At 39.3% G+C, this 16,343-nt stretch overlaps 1 protein-coding gene across 28 annotated transcripts in view; it reads left to right on the top strand.

The window, feature by feature from the left end:
* SNAP91 (synaptosome associated protein 91) overlaps positions 1-16,343 on the top strand; it is a 59,199-nt gene that overhangs the window by 40,712 nt on the left and 2,144 nt on the right. For 6 of the 28 annotated variants that reach the window (XM_062488626.1, XM_062488624.1, XM_062488618.1 and 3 more), the window contains 10 exons: positions 4,235-4,342; positions 4,855-5,115; positions 5,323-5,400; positions 5,507-5,578; positions 5,984-6,067; positions 6,904-6,987; positions 10,475-10,612; positions 11,895-12,044; positions 13,366-13,396; positions 14,588-14,699. In XM_062488626.1, the coding sequence (XP_062344610.1) occupies positions 4,235-4,342; positions 4,855-5,115; positions 5,323-5,400; positions 5,507-5,578; positions 5,984-6,067; positions 6,904-6,987; positions 10,475-10,612; positions 11,895-12,044; positions 13,366-13,396; positions 14,588-14,699 (1,118 nt within the window). Of the gene's footprint in view, positions 1-4,234; positions 4,343-4,854; positions 5,116-5,322; positions 5,401-5,506; positions 5,579-5,983; positions 6,068-6,903; positions 6,988-10,474; positions 10,613-11,894; positions 12,045-13,365; positions 13,397-14,587; positions 14,700-15,065; positions 15,090-16,343 lie in introns of all 28 variants that reach the window. The other 22 variants (XM_062488628.1, XM_062488623.1, XM_062488622.1 and 19 more) reach the window with 15 other exon arrangements.

Genomic DNA, 16,343 nt, shown 5'->3' with positions numbered 1-16,343 from the left:
CATACTGATTTCTTTTTTTTTTTCCCCTGGAACACTTCAGAATGAAGCAATGTTTTATTATTTATGATAACAGTAATCCTCTAGTTCTCAACAAGAAAAATCTCTAAACAATCTCAGCAGTAAAGATACTTTTGCAGTGCCTTCAAGACACACAGTGGACAGACTGAGATGCATGAGTCTGTATTGAACTTCCACCTCTCTGCTCATGGTTTGAGATTTTGTTTCTTTGTTGTTTTTTTTTTGCCTGAAGGCTGTGCTGGAAATATATTCTAGCACCATATACCAACATTCCTTGTTACCTTAAGACTGTGTCCAGTGCAAGAAGTGGCTATTCTTGGGCAGACACTGCTGCTCTCTAGTTTTTGTGATGCTAGACATGCTTACACTTAATCCTATTAAGTATTCCACCTTTAAGGTCTGCTGGCGGTAGTCTTCAAGGTCACCTTAACTTCTTGCAGCTTGCCAGTGCTTTGTTGCTTCACACAATTTCTTGTGATCAGGTATGGTAGGAGAAGGTACAAGAGCAGTGATCTCAGGAGAAAGAATGTAAAGAGTCTTCAGGGAGTGTCTGTGTAGGGAAAGAAGCTGAAAGATGCAGGGAAAAGGTAGCCAAGCTGAGGAAAGAAGCTGTAGAGGAGGCTTTGGAATAACTGTTGACTGCACTGCAGGGATGATACTTTAGCTGATAGGAGTCTTCATGCTGTCCAGGACTGGGCTTTGTCTTTGAGAGATAAGCTCTGCATTATGTGTTCACTGCTGATATGGTATTGGAAAACAGATGAGAAATGCAGGACTGATCCAGCACAGCTTTTTTAAAGAACTCCATCTGATTAATAGGCAAGCTTCCAGTTACCTGGGCCAACTTGAGGAACTCCTAATCGTATTTCAAAGATAAACAAGAGGAGGCTGTTTTCAAAGTGAAGCTGGAATCATTCCTGTGAAAGAGAAATGCGAAGGTAGAAGAAAAGCAAAATACCTTGAAGATGCCACTCAGTAATTGAATTTGAGCACAGTATTTTTGGACATGTGTAATGTGTTCTTGAGTTACATTTTGTTGTGGGATTACTCTGTAATCAGTGCAAGTAAAAAGTCATGGCAGACACTGTGCAGGTCTCAGTTATTAGGGTTTAGGATGACTTGAATTGTAAGTGGGCAGAACTGTGGTCTTCCTGTAAAGAAACTACAGGCAAAGCGATGAAGACTTTTGGCAGTTCAGAGCTAATGAGTGTCCCTTATGCTGGTACGTGCTGGTATAGCAAGCTAGCACTTAGTTAATAAATACTAAACAAACAACAAACACTTTGCTTAATTGTTATTATTTCCTAGCTCTGAGCATAGTGAAATATTTCTTTATAACTTAGGTCAGGTCTTCTAGGTCAAAAAGTAATGAAGAGTAACTGAAGAGGGGAAAAAACTCTGGGAAAAGTTTCTTATATATGCTTCTGTGATCTTTCCTCTACTTGTGACTTCCACACAATTGTTTCTCATGTTTCATTTAAGTCAGTTGTATCATCTGTGTGAGTAAATTTGTCATGTATTGATGCCCTGGCATCAAATAAAGCCTGAATTTAAGAGATAAAAGTGATCACTCTGCAGGAACACTTATTTTGCTGCAGGTAATATACATTGAAGCACTACTTCAGAGTGTAACAACTTTGAAAACCCCTTGTTTGCACATCATTTCAGTAAGAACTATATTTATGAATTCAGGTGTAATTCAGCACATAATTTATACCCACCACTCCTGGCAGATGTTCCATAAAGTGTGAACTTGCAAAGTTCACTTTAAGTTTTAAGGATGTCAAGAAAATCAAGTGAGGACTATATGTTTCTTGATTCTAGAAGTCAAAAGCCAAGTTCACTTTTTAAATAGGAGACGCAAAAATATAAAGAATACAATAACTGCTTTAAAGGGAGAAAATCTCTTCCACTTCTGAATGTGCAAATGTAGTGTTACTACATCAATATGGAGGAACAAAAAAGAAAATAAATTGTCCCTTTTTTAATAATAAAATATTCAGATTTAATTGTATCCATTTTTGCATGTTATACTAGATTTTAGCAGAGGGCAACTGTGCAGGAGCAGCAGAGCCTTTTGAAAAGAACTTAACAAGCACTAACTTAGCAAAAACCCAATGGCAAGCCCTTGGTTTAAACTGTGAGTTGTACAGTCACCTGTTCAGGTTGATTTGTCTCTATGTTCATGTAGGTTTCTTGAACTAATCAGAGTAACCAATATTAGATCTTACTATGACATTTTTCATTTAGATTCTAGTATGAACTTAGGTGTTTATCCCACCTGCCATTTAACCCAAGTCTGATGCTAAAAAGAAATTGTGTTGCTTGGCAAAGACCTTACTCAGAAGTGTCAGTAAAAAATAAAGCTGGTGCCGAACTGTTTCCTTGCATCTGTGGGCTGGAAGAGACATGTGCCCACCTGAATATCTATGACTTCTATATGGAATTTGAACAGCCTACATCTGGACAGGAATAGGTGTCACTCTGAGGCTGAAGTGGTCCCAACATAGAGCTAGCGACTAGCTCTATACATTCTGAATTTCTGCCTTAAATGTTATCTGGAGTCTATCCTTTCATTCTGGGAAGTAATTATAAGTAGGGTTGACCAATGTTTGTGCTATTGGCCTACAAGCTGGTGTGGGCACAAACATAATTTTTTTTAAAGAGTCCAGGATGCCCCTTCATCTGGAAGCTGAAAGCATCTTCTGCACCCTGTAGTGCAAAACTGAACACACATGATGTTACACAAAGCATCTTCTCAAGCAAGATGGTGCAAATCTCTTCAGTTCTGTGCTGAATTCCTTCCACACGGTGCACGCCAGTGTCTGGTACATACAACACTGAGATGTTCGACTCATTCTGATGTTTTTATTTGGACAACTGCCATCCAGTTTTGTTGTTGAACAACCCTGTTACTTGAAAAATAGAATTATGTTTGAAATGGCTTATTAGCAGGCCTTTTTTGCTACTAACTCATTTTAATTCTATTGTACAAGACTAGTGGGCTTTCTTCTGTTAAAGTTTTGATGCATGTTCTTTTGAGCTTTTTAGATTACCTGGCACGAATTTCTTTTTAAAATGGTTGTTTTCATTTTAAAATTGACATTCAAGTTTTAAAGCATGTTAAGCTTTTTCCTGTGCTAATTTGACAGTTCAATTGCAATATTCCCCAACAGATTTTTTTTTAACTTGCTAATTTTTGTAGCAGTAGAAAAATGTCCTTTGCAAGCATCTTAAAGTGTTTAGTCCTCATCATGCAGTCTTTTCTTGTGAAGAAAATGCTTGGTTATGAGGACAGTCCAAATGGTACTATCCATTAGGACTGATTCAGAGAATTAAGAGCTCAAATGCTGGTTTAAGCCTAGAAATAGTGCTGTTCCTAGCTTGTAATTTAACTATGCCACTTAGGAACTGGGAAACAAAAAGAAAAAGTCGAAGAGAAAGTGGCAAACAAACAAACAAAAAAATCAAAAAAACTCATGAGTAAGTCATTCCAAAAGCCCCAAACTAGCTGCTTTCCCTAATGTGGCTGGTTGGCCTAGAAGTGATCCTAAAAAGACTGACTGGTTTATGGCTCACCAACCATCGGTTAAGATGAACAATCTCGATTTGTTTGAAGCAAGCTGAGTAAATATAACCTATGCATCAGGTTATGGATTCAGAAAGATCCAGTTGGAATACTGTTAAGAAACAAGTAAGTTCAATTTTTCAGATGTTGCATGACCAACTTGGCTCAAAGACTAGAAATGGTAGAAGCAGATATCTACCAGAGTAATTGGACTGTTATTCTTAACAGTGCAAAGCACTATGCAAATAAACTCACAGTTGCAGATTAATCACATGCAGTACAGGCTTTGAGCATGCAAATTGTTAATATCTGCTCTTAATTTTGTTAATTAGTTAATTTTGGGTAGTACATGAGCACGCTGCTCTGAACCCTTATACAATGAGAATAATGCCTTCTTTTACATTCACTGTGCTTATTGTGGGCAACCCAAGAAACTCCATCTGCAAACCCTGTCTGGAACCTGCTTGTGTGGGGCTGGGGGAAAGACAAAGTGTTTTGCCCTGCATGACTTGTCTTGCTGTTGGAGTAATTGCATTCATGTTGTATAAGGGAATCTACCTATGCAATTTAACTTGGCTCTTTTACTATATTTTTCTTCTCTTTATTCTTTTTTTTTTTTTTAATTTCTGTTCTTAAACTGCACCCAAGATGCCTTTGCAGCTTCTCCTGGGGAAGCCCCTGCAGCAGCTGAAGGGGCAGCAGCACCAGCTACCCCAACCCCTGTAGCAGCAGCTCTTGATGCATGTTCAGGAAATGGTGGGTTTTATGTCATTAGATAGTCTCTTGTTTTGCTGGTTTTTGTTTTTGGTTTTTTTTGTGATTTTTTTCTTGTTTAAACTACATGGCAGTGTGTTTTTCTGAAAATTTCATACTGTTTGCAATTGGTAAAAACAAACCTTAGACTGAAGAGCATGCTTAACAAAACTGCCTCTTCCCAAGTCCCGGTGACTTTGTGTTTATTTGGTAGTACTAATGAACAGTTCTGTCGCTGCTGAGTTGTAAAAGAGTAGCCTGGATAGTCCTTTGTCATATTTGACAAAGAGCCTTTGAAAGCTCTCCCCTCTAATAACTAGACTGCTCAGCCTTTTAGGCAGTCTTTATTTTAGACAAACTTAAGTAACATGTCTAGATAAGTAAGCTAGATGCTAGAGTGACCTCCTCTGTGTGCGTGGGTGTATTTGCAGTATGTGCATTGCTGTGTTCTTGACTTCCTCCCTCACTGATCCTAAGTATGCATACACATATATTTCCCCTCTCCTTTTTACAAGACCCCTTTGCCCCATCCGAAGGTAGTGCAGAGGCTGCTCCTGAGCTGGACCTCTTTGCTATGAAGCCAACAGAGACTGCTGCTCCTGTAGTTACCCCTACAACTAGTGCAGCCACTCCAGTTCCTGCAACAACTCCTTCTCCAGCTGCTGCTGTTGCTGCTGCTGCTACTGCTACTACAGCTACTGCCACTACCACTACTACTGCCACCACTTCTGCTACCGCCACCACCTCCGCTCCTCCTGCTCTAGATATATTTGGTGGTAATTTTGTTTTTAACTCTTTGATTCTGGTGGATTGATCTGTCAGGAGTACCAAATGAACAATTCGTTGTTGCATGCGTGTTGTGTGCTAGGCTTTCAAGCCAGAGAGCCTATTAATTTCAAATATGGTGTGCAAAATTGGAAACTTCTGTTTTCAGTCCTGCCTTTCAAAAATGAGTTAAAGATGTGTTGTGTTCTTGGCCTTAGATTTGTTTGAGTCTGCTCCTGATACACCTGCAGCACCTAAACCAGACGCTACTCCTAGCATAGATCTCTTTGGTACAGGTAATGAGAGAATTCTTCCAATACTGTGCTGTTTTGAGGTTGTGAAATGGTATAAACTGATTGGAGGGATACTTATTTCTCGTTTTTTTCTTTTCATTTCTGGAAGATACATTTTCATCTCCACAACCTGGAGCTTCTCCTGTGCCTGAGAGTTCTCTCACTGGTGATCTTTTATCTGGTGAGTGCTTGTTTTCACAGGCCATTCCACGTACTTCCTGGGTTTGCACTTTTTCCCAAAGTAAATAATAAAATAAAATAACATAACATACTGCCAATTTGCACTTGCTGAAGATGCAAATTATGAAGTGGCTGACACTTAAGTTCAGTAAGTAAGTGATGTGGTTGTTGAGAGAGGAAATCCTCCTGTAATCTATAAGAAAATAAGCAAAGTTTTCTTTAAAGTGCTGTGGTTTTCAGTTGCTGTGTGAGAAATGTAACACTTTCTGTTTGCAGTTCTGGAGACTATTACCCGAATTTACCAAACCTCTGGTTCTAACTGTTGGAGCCCCTGTGGCTTTGAAATATTTAGCTATCATTGTTGCCTTGCTGATACTAAATATTATTTATCCTGTGCTTACTGCAGTGGATGCATTTGCAGCCCCCTCTCCTCTACCCACTGCCTCTCCAGCAAAGGTGGATTCTTCAGGTGTGATTGACCTATTTGGTGGTGGGTATTTTTGTTTCCTCACCACTTCAGAGTTGAATCACTTCATTTCAATTACCTTTGCGCTTTGCTAAAGCTGCGGGCTTCCCCTTCTCACAACTTTTCTGTGTGGCCTTAGGGCTGAGCCTGGCATGTCTGGTTCTTAAAATTGTACCATAACGAACTGCAAATAAGCTGTCAGTGTGGTCATTCTGCTGTCATGACACTTTCCATTCTGTCCCTAGTCAGTGCATGTGTGATTTTTCCCTCAGATGTCCAGCGAAATTCCGCTCTCTCCTTTTTTCTTCTTTGCCAATCTCCATGGTCATGCTGTTTTCTCTCAGTTCTGTTTCTCAAAGCAGCTGAAGTTTTGAGGGTGACTTGTCTCAGACCAGGTATATCTGAATCACAGGATTTGACAGGTGGAAATTGGGATGGGCACAACCAGCTCTAGGCATGTTGAAGAGCAGAAGTGGTGCTTAGAAGCAGTGAATTTCAAACATCAGTGAGATTATTCTTCTAAAAATATTTCATGTGAACTACTGGCTTCTGGCTGGAATTCTCCAAATTTTCAACCAATGCATTCCTCTCCAAAACCCTGTTTTCTTGAATGCTGTGATTTGTACCTGAGAAGTCCAAATAAAAGAGGTTTCTTTCAAATGCTGGTTGGTACATCCTTTTTTCCACCTGAACTTTGCATCCATGGTACTGCTCTGCAATAAGGATGGCCAAGCAGTTTCATTTTCGTCCTCTGATGTATGAAGTGGCTATTCTTTTGTCATGTTTTGATAAGTGATGAATTGATATATTTAATATTGAATGCCTCACTTTTTCTTGATGCTTTCTGGAATTCCCTTTAGATGCTTTTGGAAGTAGTGCTTCTGAACCCCAGCCCACAACCCAGGCTGCTTCTAGTTCCTCAGCTTCTGCAGACCTACTTGCTGGTAATAAAGGACTTCTAAAAACTTGTTACTTTAGACCAATTCTAAGAAATGGTGTTTGGGATATTTATATGTTCCTTGGGTGTAGATAGTGGAATAAAATAGTTGTTAACAAGATTTCTTAGAAGTTTCTTTCTTTAGAAGTTTTTTTAGATTTCTTTAGAAGTTTTAATTAAAATTAGAGTGATTTATAATGGAGGCAATATAATGAATTACAAGTTAATTCCATAGATTATCTTCTTTCCATGATCTTTGCTTTCCTACCTCCCACACAGCCCTTATTTTTCTGTACTGTTCACTGAGTATGAATCCCTCCATAAAGTTCCTTTGGTTGTCTGTAGCACTACTAAAGTTAAGCAGTATTTGAGGCTATACTTCTTGTTCCTTAGTGCTAATTAAACTTTGAGTTAATTCAGTTTGGTTTCTTTAATTGGGTTGAACACCGACATGTTAGTAGCTTGAATGACTGACTTGGTTGCAGTCTTACATTTAGCCAAAGAGAGTGGGATGATGAGAGCATGCTTTTCTGAGCACAAGGGCAGAGAAGTGATAGAGACCCTTTCCTTATAGTGGACGAGATTAGGTCTCTGCTAGTGCTGAATGTGGCACCCCTGTCACAATCTATATCAAAGGTTGGATAACTGTAGTATTTTAGTCTGCACCCTACAGATAAGCAGCTTCAGCTGAATTCTGTGTGTACTGTTCTCCAAAATTCATGCTATACCATGTATTGTAGTGGCTACAGTGATTGAGCTAAACAGCTGTGACTTATCCCCATCCCAGTTTGAAGTTTGTAGAGAGTAAAGTCCCAACACTTGCACTTCTGGTTTGTAGAAGACTTGTTTTAACTTCTCTCGTGTTTCCAAAAGGGGAATTTGTGTCATTATTTAAATTAATGCTACCGTTGCCAAAACCAGCACAGTTTGAGGAATTAGTGGGTAGGTTACATTTTCAAGTACCTGCTTGGAGTGTGGACATTGTCTAGATGTGCCACAGGAAGGAAGAAGTTGTCTAGATAATAAGGTATGCATCATTCTCAGACAGCAAACCAGATCCTTAAACTGAGATATAATGTGTAAATACATGCTAAATCTTTAGGACAGACTGCTTCAGATTTTAAGGTAGGAGGCTACCTTTTTTTTCATATTGCTTCAATAGGTCTTAGTATTATTTAGTTTATGGATGGCTTAAGGCCATAGATCAGGTTTTAACTAACAGACTCTGGAACATGACTGTCTTTTGCAGTTCCATGTGTTATCAGCAAATTGGGTGCAATGCGGTTGTTGGACAGAAGCTAATTCTGCTTATGCAAATGCTACAATATAAAATATTTTATGTTGTTATTCATAACTAAGCTTAAATGCAAGTAGGAATTGTGCTCCAGATGGCTTTAAACTTCACCAATGTGCTCTCTGTATGTGATGAGTTGCATTAAATCAAAGCCCAAATTATAAAAGGGATGTTCTAAGTCTAAATACTCAAGCAGACCTGATGCAGTTGGGGTGAATAGATGATTTTTTAAAATTTATTTTGTTTATGCTTTGAATATACATTCCAAAGGGCTCTAAGTAGATATGATTTTATTTTATTTTTTTTTTTGAGACAGAGGGAGTCTATAAATATTGCAGCATATTGCTAAGCATTTGTTCACTCTAGATAATGGCAGATGTATAGCCTGCAGTGTAATGCAGTTTTCAATTTAAGAGTATCTGGAGTTCATATGGCAGCTGAAGGCTTGTCCTTCATGGTTTATGAGTGTTTGGTTGTACTAAGTGTTTATATGCATAATGTTATGAGTGTACTTGCTGTTCATAATCGTCTTAAGTGTTCTGCTGTCAAATAAGTTCCTGCTCTTGACTTGCTTAGGGAATTTGGAAGAAATCTTTTCCTACTCCAAGCCTTTCAGCAGACAAAACTAGAACTATGCTGATAAATACAACAGTCTAGTCCCTTCTAGATCTTTCTGTCCAATTAAACTGTTTGCATGTGTGTCCTGGTATATATTTTAACAACATATTCTTATATGAAATCTTACTTGACTCTGTAAAAGCAGCCTCAAAATCAGGCACTTGAGGGTGTCCAGACAGCACATCTGACTCAGTTGCTGCTGTTTCTGCAGACTTTCTTGGGGTCTTGTGCAATCTCTAGACAACTAGGAACTCAGTTTGTTAAAGAATTTTTATGGCCTCTGTGCCTGGTATTCCTCTTAAATTGTGCAAGGCTAAAAAGCTATGGAATTAGGATCAGTCATCATACAAATTTTCGCCAGAAGCTGGGAAGCCCTCTCTTCTGTAGCTGGAAAAACAGACATTTTATGGGGTTTTGCAAAAGGTTACAGAACTTTCTAAACAGATATTGGATCACACCCTTCTGCCAGGCTCTGTGTTCTCACTCAGGAAGTAGAAAGACAGGCTCTTCAGATGGCTCCTGTGCTTTAGGAATTGCTGCAGTGAATTGCCTTTGTCATCCCTGCATCTGGTCAACATGCTTCTGGTCTGACTGTGTGGAGATTAGCCCTGTTGTGTGGATAGTTGAATGCATGGAGCAGGTGATGATCTAGCGTCAGTCATGTTTTAGCAGATATATGCTCCAGACCACCTCCTCAAGAAGAGGCGAGTGGAGGAAGCCTTTTTTAGGCAGCTGGAGAAATCGTCACTATCACAAGCTTTGGGACTTGGGCAACTGGAACCACCACAGTATGTGCTGGAAGAGAGACAGGGAATGCAGCTGGGCATGGGTAGTGTGGAATGTATTAGAGAATCTCTTGATGTGGATCAAGGCATACCAGAGTGGGTTCAGTGGAAAGCCGCAGAGATGGTGACTTGTGCGTGTGGCATATGCAGAGCGGCTGAATTGGGCTCATTCAGCCTTGAGAAGGCCAAAGAGAATCCTTATAGATATCTAAACTCACAGGAGTATGCAGAGGAGACTAGCCAGGTTCTTCTTGGAGGTGCACAAAGATAGTAAAAAAAAGGTCATGGTAATGTGTGTGGGAAACTCATCAAATACTAATAATGGTCTAATATGACAACAGGCCACCCAGAGAGCCAGTAAAATCTGCTCTTGGAGGTGCCAAGGCAGATGTCTGGCCAACCTTATTTGATCAGACTGACTTTAAACAGGGTGTGTAGCTGGCTGACCTCCAGAGATCCCTTCTGACCTGCATTATTCCACTATAAACTCATGTCAAGAACAGACTGTGACAGACCTCTGATCCCAGTGTGGTTTGCCATATTCAGGGTTAGCAGCTCTGAGCATGAGACTTGCTGTGGGCTAGGATTTGGGTTATGAGGGCTTCTTGGTTCCATTATACTGAAGTAAACCTAATAAACATAGGAAACTCATATAGGCTGCTGAAATGTTCTTTATTTTAAAATGGTTTAGTAAAGTTGTCTTTATCGTTCTGCCCTCTATAGACTGAGGTTTTGGTAAACACAGTCTAACAAGGCTGGCTCTAATGTCCTCACCTCTCTTATATGTTTTTTAAAAGGCTTTGGAGGTTCTTTTATTGCTCCCTCTCCATCACCATCCCCAGTCACTCCAGCTCAAACTGGATTACTACAGCCGAACTTTGATGCAGCTTTTGGGACACCAGCTCCAACAACTGGCAGTTCGTTTGATGCATCAGGTGAGCCACAGGGTTTCTTCCTGTGAATTTTCTAATGTGTTTTTTGAGATAGATGAGTTAATGACACCATATTAAGGCTCTGAGTGCAAGCAATATCAGTGACCTCCTTTTTCTTTCTTACTGGAAGAACTTCAGGGTGGTGATGAGGCTGGTGTGTGCCCAAGAGCTCTCTGCACCCATTTTTTATTCTACCATGTCAGTAAAAAACAAACTAGCATATACATCATCCTTGCATGTGCTTGATAGCATGAATCAGGAGTTACACAAGGAAAACACTACTCTGTATATCAAGTATAAAGGCAAGTCATCTTGCCACTGCTGCTGATGGTGCTCTGGAGCCTGCATGGCACCTGAGGGTACACACAACTGAAACTGGCCTAGAGTTCTTTGCCTGACTACAAGCTTAAACCTTTACCACTGCTATCATTTTGTTTGCATCTCTTCCATTCTATATTTTTCATGCTGGGTCCTTGCTACAAACTTAAAATTGGTGAGTTCTACAACCGTACAAAAAGAAAAAAAAGATGGAAATAGTACTGCTGCTTGGTTATTTGGTTGCTTGCCAGTGCACATGCTACCCCTCCCTGTTGACTTAATATTAGCATGTACCTCAAATACAGATCAGAAGATAGAACTGAGGCATGAGATGTACCAAGCAGTTTGACTTCAAGGGATCTAAAAACTGAGCTTCCGTGTTGGATGACTGGACTAAGGAGACTAACTGTCTGTGTGGATGGTTCTGGTTCCTTCTGATCTCATAAGATGTTAGTAGGTTTTCCCAGTTCCCTGCTGCTTGCTAGTGAATAGTAACATCTTGAGACTGCCAATCGTGTTGCTGTGAGATGTCAAGGTATAAGTCTGCTGTTGCCACAGTAATTCTGACTGGTATTTGCCACAAGATGTTCATTTTAAAAATCTTTAAATGAATATCTCCTGACAAATGTGTGTATCTGACATCTCTGTAAGGATGGTTGTAAGAAAAATAATGTCATGTGGAAATGGTGCTGTATCTATGTAGATTCAATACTCCAATTAAATCCCTTTTAGGCATGTCTTCTCATATTAGTTTTCATTGGTATAGCTTCTTGAGGATTACTGTACATTCAGTGTCTAGTAAAATGACATGCATGCCCTTGTTGGCATTAATTTTAATGTCAAATGGTGTTTCGGTAAGACTTGTGATGTGGTTGTCTGTGCTGTGTTCATTGAGCAGCAGCAGAGTAGCAGGCAGTGCATTTCTGATCACAGCTGCTGTTCTAACTCACTTTCCTTTCACTTCCAGTGTTTGATGGCTTAGGTGATCTTCTTATGCCAACTATGGTTCCTTCTGGTCAACCTGTAGCACCTACAGCCACAGCAACAGTCCCTGCTGCAGCAGCAAGCAAAGGCCTTGGAAGTGATCTTGATTCGTCTCTTGCAAACTTAGTAGGCAGTAAGTGACAAATTTTGGTTTTAAGTGGTGTGGCATGCATGTTGCTTTTCCATGGAGCCAAATACCTGTCTATTTTAGCTTGCTTCAGTATCCTCCTGTTCTGCTGTGGAAACTGGGGAAGCTATCAGCAGGAATAAGGCTTGGGTCAGATAGTTGTTTCACTTAGTCTTGGAGCCAGGATCTGAGTCAAATAGGCATTCGTTTGGTAGGTATGATTTGTAATGTGTGACCATCCCAGGAACATTTCAGAGGCATATTAGCCTCTTAATGGATGTGCCCCTCTGTAATAGATGGAAAGGTGAAAATTGTCCCAAGTGTCTGATGTCAGTTTAAGCAGCAAAGCTGGTGGACACAAATAGCTGACTTCACATTTAATGAGAGAAAGAGTTGCAATGGGATGATGAGTGCACTCAAGAACAGGCCTCTCTCAGGCAGAGAACTCAGCAAACATGTTCTTGAAATGCTAAACTTAAATATGTATTTTCCTGTAGTAGGAAAAAAGGGCTAGAGCCTTTGAAATTAGAGATCAGTAGCTGCAACCGCCCAAAAAAACCTAACACAGACCCAACTAGGCTAAGGTGTAATCCTACTGAAATTTTATAAAAGGAATACTCTCTTAGTATATGTAAACACGCCAGAACAAAGATGTATGATGCAGACCTGGCTGTTAGGTGTGGGAGAAAATAATAATGTGTTTAGAAGTCATCAAGACTCTTAATCCCTTGAAACGTCTTCAACAAATCATCTGGTATATCCAGGTTTGGAAGAGAAAATCAAACAGCAATTTGTAAGTTACAGGACTTAACACCGGTCCTGTGAGAAGAGTACTCTTTTTTAAAAAAAATGACTTAAGGCTTCTTCCAAAGGGTAATTAAGGAAACTCTTTGGAGTTTCCGTGTATGACAGAGCAGATAAAACAGTGCAAAACTTATAGGCAATACGTTTTATGTGTATGTAGAATACAGGTTTTTATTTCCATATGTGTAATGAGGAACTGGAACTAGTGTTGTCATTCATGGTAAATAGTTTGGTGCTCTTAAATAACTTAACATTTTGTAGACCTAAATATAGTTACTTTGGTTTGCTTGTGAAGCAAAAATTACTTTCTCAAGTGCAGAATATCTGCAAGGTTTCTCAGATATTTGTTCTAAAGAATAGGTAGATGTGGCCAGTCCTCTGATGCTGTCTAAATGAAGACAGCCAAAACTTTTTGTATTGATAAGCCAAGTGCAATTAAATTTAAGCTGTTACTTTTTTCATACTTCAATTTACAGAATGTGTGGCTTCTTTTTTATTTCCTCTTTTTCCTTACAATTTTCAGATCTGGGAATTTCTGGTACTGCTTCTAAAAAGTAAGTTCAACTGCACTTAAAGATAAAGGAAGTTTTCTACTCTGCTGTATAACCCTACATCTATTTCAGTGTTTATTAAGAGTCAGAGAGTTGGTTATATGCCCCAGCCTCCCAATCCAGAAAAATTCTGAAGCAAGTATTCTATTCTGTACAGGCTCCCTGAATAATTAAGGTTCAGTGTTCCTGACATAGTTTATAAACTTGCTGTCTTAAATCTGAGTGTTAGAAACATTTTTTTCCCTGTAAATTACTGTCTTCATGTTGGGTAGCTGGTTTCTAAACAGCTTATAATGAACAAAAAGTCCAGATAATAAACTGCGTAGCTCCCCTCAGTAATCTATGCTAACATGTAATAGTTTTGTTATATTTTTACAGATTCTGGATGTACTTACTGTGTAGGCATTGAAATACTTCCAAATAGAAAAGAGGTTCATTTCATGCAGTGATAAGCTTCTTTTTGCAAAAAGAAATACTTACAACATTGCATTTAATTTTTTTTTATCTTCCTAATCTAACTGCCTGCTTGTGCCCTGAGTCTTCCTCTGAATGCAAGACTACAGAATGTTTTGTGCCTCTGTGGAGCTGATAGGAGGGATATGTAGAAATAGGTCATGAGGTTTAGTCCCAAAATATAGCTTCCCTCGATCTCCTTTTTTCAACTGGTGTATTTTATTCTGGGTAGAGCAGCCTGTAAGAAAACCTGGTTTTGTGAAAGCCCTTTTATTCTGTGAATGATTTGTTTCTCTTGTATCTATCAACTTTTTGCAGAACTGAATGCTTTCCTTCTTCAGCTGTCTGAGCAAGATTTCCAGCACTGAAATGGCCTTTCAAAGACATCTAGCAGGCAGCTCTCCTGCCTGGCCCCAGTAGAATAGGCAGTAGCAGTCCCTCTTCCTACTTTGCAAGGGTATATGCCATATGTTACCTTCAGTCAATACTAAGTAAAATTTCTCTTTAATTCTCACCACAAAGGCCATAACCATGTAACTGACTTCAGTTTAGAGTGTTCTGGTGTCTACTGCTAACAGCCCTTGGAACTGAGTGTCACTAAAAGTATATCTTTCTGTTAACAACTGCATACACCATAAGCTAATGTAGCTGCACGTCTAATGCTAATGTATGCTGCAACTGGTTTTCATTTTCACTGTGGAAGTATGCAAATAATAGCTTGCCTCTCTCCCTCTCTGTTAGGGGAGACCTTCAGTGGAATGCTGGAGAGAGAAAATTAACAGGAGGAGCAAACTGGCAGCCAAAAGTAGCACCTGCAACCTGGTCAACTGGTGGTGTCCCAGGAGGTCCATTGGTAGGTTGGACTAATTTTGAGAAGCACTAAAGCACTAATTTTGAGACAAGAGGGTCAAATTGAGCTAAAAATCTAAACTTGGCACATGAGCAACTTGATCATGAATAATTTACAAAAGTAATCTGGATAGGGGCAACTTCTCATCAAATGTCTCACAAGGTTTAAAACAGCCTCCATTTGAATGAGGCTGGTTTGGCAAAGGAAAGAAAGAGCTCTGAAAGGGGACTATGACCAGTTCAGCTCTTAGCTGCCACAACCAGGTGTTAACATGACTCTGAGCATGTTCCATAGCATTATGGAAGATACAAGAATTCTCTGTACTTCTCTTAATGTGTTAGTTGTAACATCACCTTTTTTTCTTAATAGAAAGGCTGGGCAATACTGTACAGTGTAAGTGAATATATATTTTTTTTTTTGCTCTCTTACTGCACTTACTAAACATGAAGATACTAACAGCACCTCACTTGCACTACAGTTACTGCTGCTGGCTTAAAACTAGCTAGAAGTTTCTAACATGGACTTCTTGGACTGTCTGTCCAACAGGCTATTCTCAGCCAATGGATTAAATACGGCAGTGGTGATAACCATTTCTGTGCTGTAAGCTTGAAAATGTTCTCTTTACTGCTTTTTTTTTGGATGTGAACTACCTGATGACTTGTACTGCCTGAAACTTCAAGCTTCTGCAGCATCAGCCTGATCTTGTAATTTTACCAACGAGTCTTTCTGGGAAGCTGGGTTGATTTGATAGCATTTCATGAAATGTACTGTGTTGTATGTATTTCTTAAAAGTCATGCACTTAGATATTTTTTAAATCCAAAGAAACCCAGGTCTGCAGGCAAAATAATTATGAAGACAAAAATGAAGCTTTTCTTCATGTCAGTGCTGAACCACTTAGGTTTTGGTCGCTTTGGACCTCACGATTCCAGGATTAAAATCAGCAGAATCACATCAAAGCCCGTTCCCTTGAATGACCTAGTGCTTAGACGTTCAGCAAAAGTAGGTTCAGTTTGTATGGCCATTTTCTTGTCATCTGCCTAGCTGGCTGCTGAACTACAATGTGTTCCTGTAAAAGCAGTTAGATCACTACATCTGATGTCATTAACCTGTGTGGTTTAATTTCTTGCTTTTCATACCTGAGTGTCCAGATCTTGGTTTTAGTTTGGGGACTCATTTAGCACAGTAAAATTTTTAACTGAAATGCTCCCCAGAAAGCTTTCGGACTGGAATAGAGTTCATAAATTCTTAGGCAGAAAATGAAATGGTTTTGAATAATGAGTCTGGGACAGGTTATCTTTGCTCTTGTGCTGTATATCCAATCAGACTACTAAACTAACAGTTCTCTCTTCCTGAGTTCTAGTGGAAGATAACCTTTTTTTTTTGCCTTCTATTATTCAAATGAAAATAATAACAAATCAAGCACATGGATGAAAATCATAGCAAGATAAACGAAACTGTCCTTTGTAAAGTATGTAATGGTTCTGATTGTGGTTTAAGTGTGTGAACTTAGCCTTTAACTTCAATGAATCTTGGTGCATAATTATTTTTTTTCACTGTAAACTGAGTATAGCAGTTTTTCCTTTGTCTTTACAATCTGCTTAAGCTTTTACTAAAGTGCAGTGCTACAGTAAGTGCCGTAGTGTGTT

Source organism: Cinclus cinclus, chromosome 3, assembly GCF_963662255.1.
Source record: "Cinclus cinclus chromosome 3, bCinCin1.1, whole genome shotgun sequence".
NCBI lineage: Eukaryota > Metazoa > Chordata > Aves > Passeriformes > Cinclidae > Cinclus > Cinclus cinclus.
Note: the sequence above shows the minus strand (reverse complement) of the source record. Positions and strands in the feature narration are given on the sequence as shown.